The following is a 3599-nucleotide window of genomic DNA, read 5'->3' on the forward strand; positions in this document are numbered from 1 at the left end:
TTCACATTAAACCAGCATAACTTGAAATATTTAATCGTATATTTTGAATGTGTGTTTTGAAGATAAGCTTTCGTCAATCACAAGTCCATTTTCACCCGAGATATTGATAATAGATACTTTGAAGAAGTAACTCAGGTAATACGAGGGCATATATTTGACTTCCTGCCGTAAATTATGAGATTAGTTTTTGATAAATTCAAAGCAATAAAATTTGAAGAAAACCAATCAAGAACATTAGAAAAAGCAGTATCAAGTTCAGCCTCCAACTCCTCGTCATTCCTCTCAGAAATTGAAACTTCCGTATCATCAGCAAAATGTGTGCTGAGACATGGGATTGCCAAAGCGTGGTGAAGATCATTTATATAAATTAGAAAAAGCAGAGGACCTAGGACAGAGCCCTGAGGTACCCCAACCATCGAGGACTGAGGAACAGGCGAAGAAAGGAAATTACCTCCATCTATTCGTTGCATTCTCATCAAGAAAATATTTAACTAGATCTAACGCCGGTCCGCACACACAAACAATTATCCAATTTACGAAAAAGAATACAATGGGATATTGTATCGAATGCTTTTTTAAAATCTAAATATATCGTTGCTGGAATTTCACCTCTATCTAAGCATTCATAAATATATTCGATGAGAGCAATGATAGCGTGTTCAGTATTGTGTCCAGACCTAAAACCAAACTGGGAATTTGTGAAGAAATTAGACGATTTAAGAAAGTCATAGAACTTCTTATAAATTGTCTTCTCAAATATTTTAGAAAATGCTGACAAAATAGAAATATGTCGGTAATTTGATGGGTTCTCAGGAGAGTCACCTTTGTGAAGTGGAATTATCCTCGCTTATTTAAAAGCATACGAGAATAGATACGTAATATACGGGAATAGATGTTACGTAATATAAGATTGCTTACCTATGTAAATTCATTGAGGATGACGTAATCTCACGTGACTGGTTTTGATAGAGCTGAGTTAATTGTTTACCTATGCGAATTTATTGAGGATGACGTAATTTTGCGTGTCAACGAGACTTGTTGTGATAGAGCTTACGGGTCACTAGTCAATTGGGGAGCCCTCGGATGTGAATTAGGATGACATATTGCGCTCACATTGGTGTTATGTAATACTTTGAGAGATGTTTTTTTTTCTTCAAGACATTTTCTTCGAGATGTGTTTTTTCTTCGAGAAGTTTTTTTCTTCAAGACATTTTTTTCTTCTGGACATTTTCTTGAAAATTTTTATTTCTTCGAGAATTTTTTTTCTTCAACCATTTTTTTCTTCCAGGTATTTTTTTTCTAAGAGATTTTTTTTCAAGTTGTCTTTTTCTCAAGATATTTCATCAAGGCATTCCCCAAGCTCCTTACGCAAGACGTGTTTTGATTCAGGGAACCTTTATCATCCGTCATCTAAGAGTTTTTTCCGGTGTAGGAACCGAACGTAAGACAAGGGATTTCCCAATGGAGTGATGCCTTAGTCATCTGAACTGGCGAGCAATTGTTATTATTACGTTCTTGGAAATAAATCCTGTGCAATAGGTTTCATGATCTTAACTACAATTTCCCCTTTTTCTCCGTAAGCTATGGATCGCATGTTTTTATTCCCAAGGAAACAGTTACCATGGAAAGGAGAAATCAATTACTGGAAATAGGTTTAGGGAAATTATTATTTTACTTTTACACACACGTGGGTATTACATCAGAGTTATGTAAATTTAAACACAATTGTTATTGTTTTTTTAGATAATTTTTTTTCTTCAAGACATTTTCTTCGAAATGTTTTTCTTCAAGACATTTTATTCTTCCAGATGTTTTTTTTCTTCAAAACATTTTTTCTTCCGTAGGTTTTTTCTTCAAGACAATTTTTTCGAGAGAGAGAGAGAGAGAGAGAGAGAGAGAGAGAGGGAGAGAGAGAGAGAGAGAGAGAGAGAGAGAGAGAGAGAGAAAGAGAGAGAGAGAGAGAGAGAAAAAAAAACACACACAAACTCAAAGTCAGACTATTTTAATATCCATGCGTTTCTACAGCAGCATACACGCGCAGCCTACAGCAGCCATGCGTTTTTACTCTACCTATTTACTTACTTATCGTCTAGAGCATTAATTGAAAATTAACACACAAGCTAAATTTTTATTTCCAAAAATAAAAATTTATCAGCTGATGTCACAAAACCTTTTTGGAATATTTAATTTAAAACTCTCTAACGATTCGACCCCAAACTCAACTGAGCTTGTCTTTACCAGTTGAATTAGACATATATTCATTTTCATCAATTGATAGGGTAACATCCTCCACAACATCTTCCATGATCATGCCAGACCCTTCTTTTAAGTTGTATAGCTCTTGTAAAACTTCCTCATAGCTACGAAGTATAGGAATAGAGTCATCAATAAAGCTTGATTTTTCAAAATCAATTGAAGTATCATTTTCCCACTCAACAGTTGCTGTATATGCGGTTTGACTGCTATTGTTGATTATATTTACCATTTCCATTTCATTTCCACTGATGTTTTCCGATTTAGCTATTATTTTTTCAACGCTGTTGTTTCCAACCATTTTTGGTATTTCTATTATCGACGCAGTGGCGTTTTCAGATTCAACCTTTATTTTGTCGTTGCTAATGTTTGTAGTTATATTTGGCGACTCTATTACTGATACAGTAGCATTTTCAGATGTAGCCATTATTCTTTCACTACTGTTAGTTTTAATCCTGCTACTAAGTTGGTAAGCATAATCGAACACTTTAGTTATTTCGCTGTCATTAGCTGGCTTGTCTTTGAATTGCTTTTTCTTCTGGCAATTTATTGTATCTGCTACTAGTACCTGTGGAAATTAAAAGGCATTAAAAAGTATAATCATTCGCTGTAAGCCCTGTTCACACTCCCAGGGAAGCCTATTTATATGTCTTCCCAAAATTGACTCTATCCACGAATCGTCGGGATAAAGACCTAACTACTTATATACATTTTCAACCCTGAAATTACGAAAAAACAAATTTGAGAAGAAAACTAGGAAAAAGCATTTAGTATGGCTCAGTAACCAAAACACCCACGGATAATCAAGGCCAGATCCGCCTTCTAAGGTCTATTATAGTCGTTTGGATATCGAATTGACCAAGCTGGTAAAACAAATGGTGAAGCCATTTTCAATAGAAAATTCATTTCCGGTGTAATGAAGCGCAAATGGTAAAATAGTCTTTAGTGAATTCGGTGGGATGGGGTAGCCCCGCTCTTATTTATGGTAATTCGTGTTCGTTTTAATTTTAAGTTGATTATGCATTTTGATTGCTTTTCGTTTCAGGTTTTATTGCTGTTTCCCTTTTTCAATAAACGTTTCTTTTATATTAGTTTTAAAAAAGAGGGTTCTGAAATTGTGAAAAACAGTAACTGACGCAACGACTGGCTGTAATTGGCGGGGATTTCGGACAAAGAAAGCTTTTTCTGAGACTCAACATAATCAGAAAATTCTTCCCCATAATAGAACACAGTATAAAAATTAGGATATGACATCAAGTTATCTTTTTAACATGCTCCAAGAGATTAGTTATTCTAGTTGAGACTTATTCTAGCAGAGCAATTGAAAACGGCCACAAATTAAATCA

General features: G+C 34.7%; 1 protein-coding gene across 1 annotated transcript; it reads right to left on the reverse strand.

Moving 5' to 3' along the window:
• Positions 1-2114: 2114 nt before the first annotated feature.
• On the reverse strand, positions 2115-2821 carry LOC148938792 (uncharacterized; the record flags this gene model as incomplete). The annotated part of the gene is made up of 1 exon (XM_089107531.1): positions 2115-2821. A coding segment is annotated over one exon (603 nt), but the record flags the coding sequence as incomplete, so codon positions are not given.
• Positions 2822-3599: the final 778 nt, after the last annotated feature.

This window comes from Artemia sp. Qi Xiang Cuo, unplaced genomic scaffold, assembly GCF_049724085.1.
Source record: "Artemia sp. Qi Xiang Cuo unplaced genomic scaffold, ASM4972408v1 HiC_scaffold_2243, whole genome shotgun sequence".
In the NCBI taxonomy this organism is placed as follows: domain Eukaryota; kingdom Metazoa; phylum Arthropoda; class Branchiopoda; order Anostraca; family Artemiidae; genus Artemia; species Artemia sp. Qi Xiang Cuo.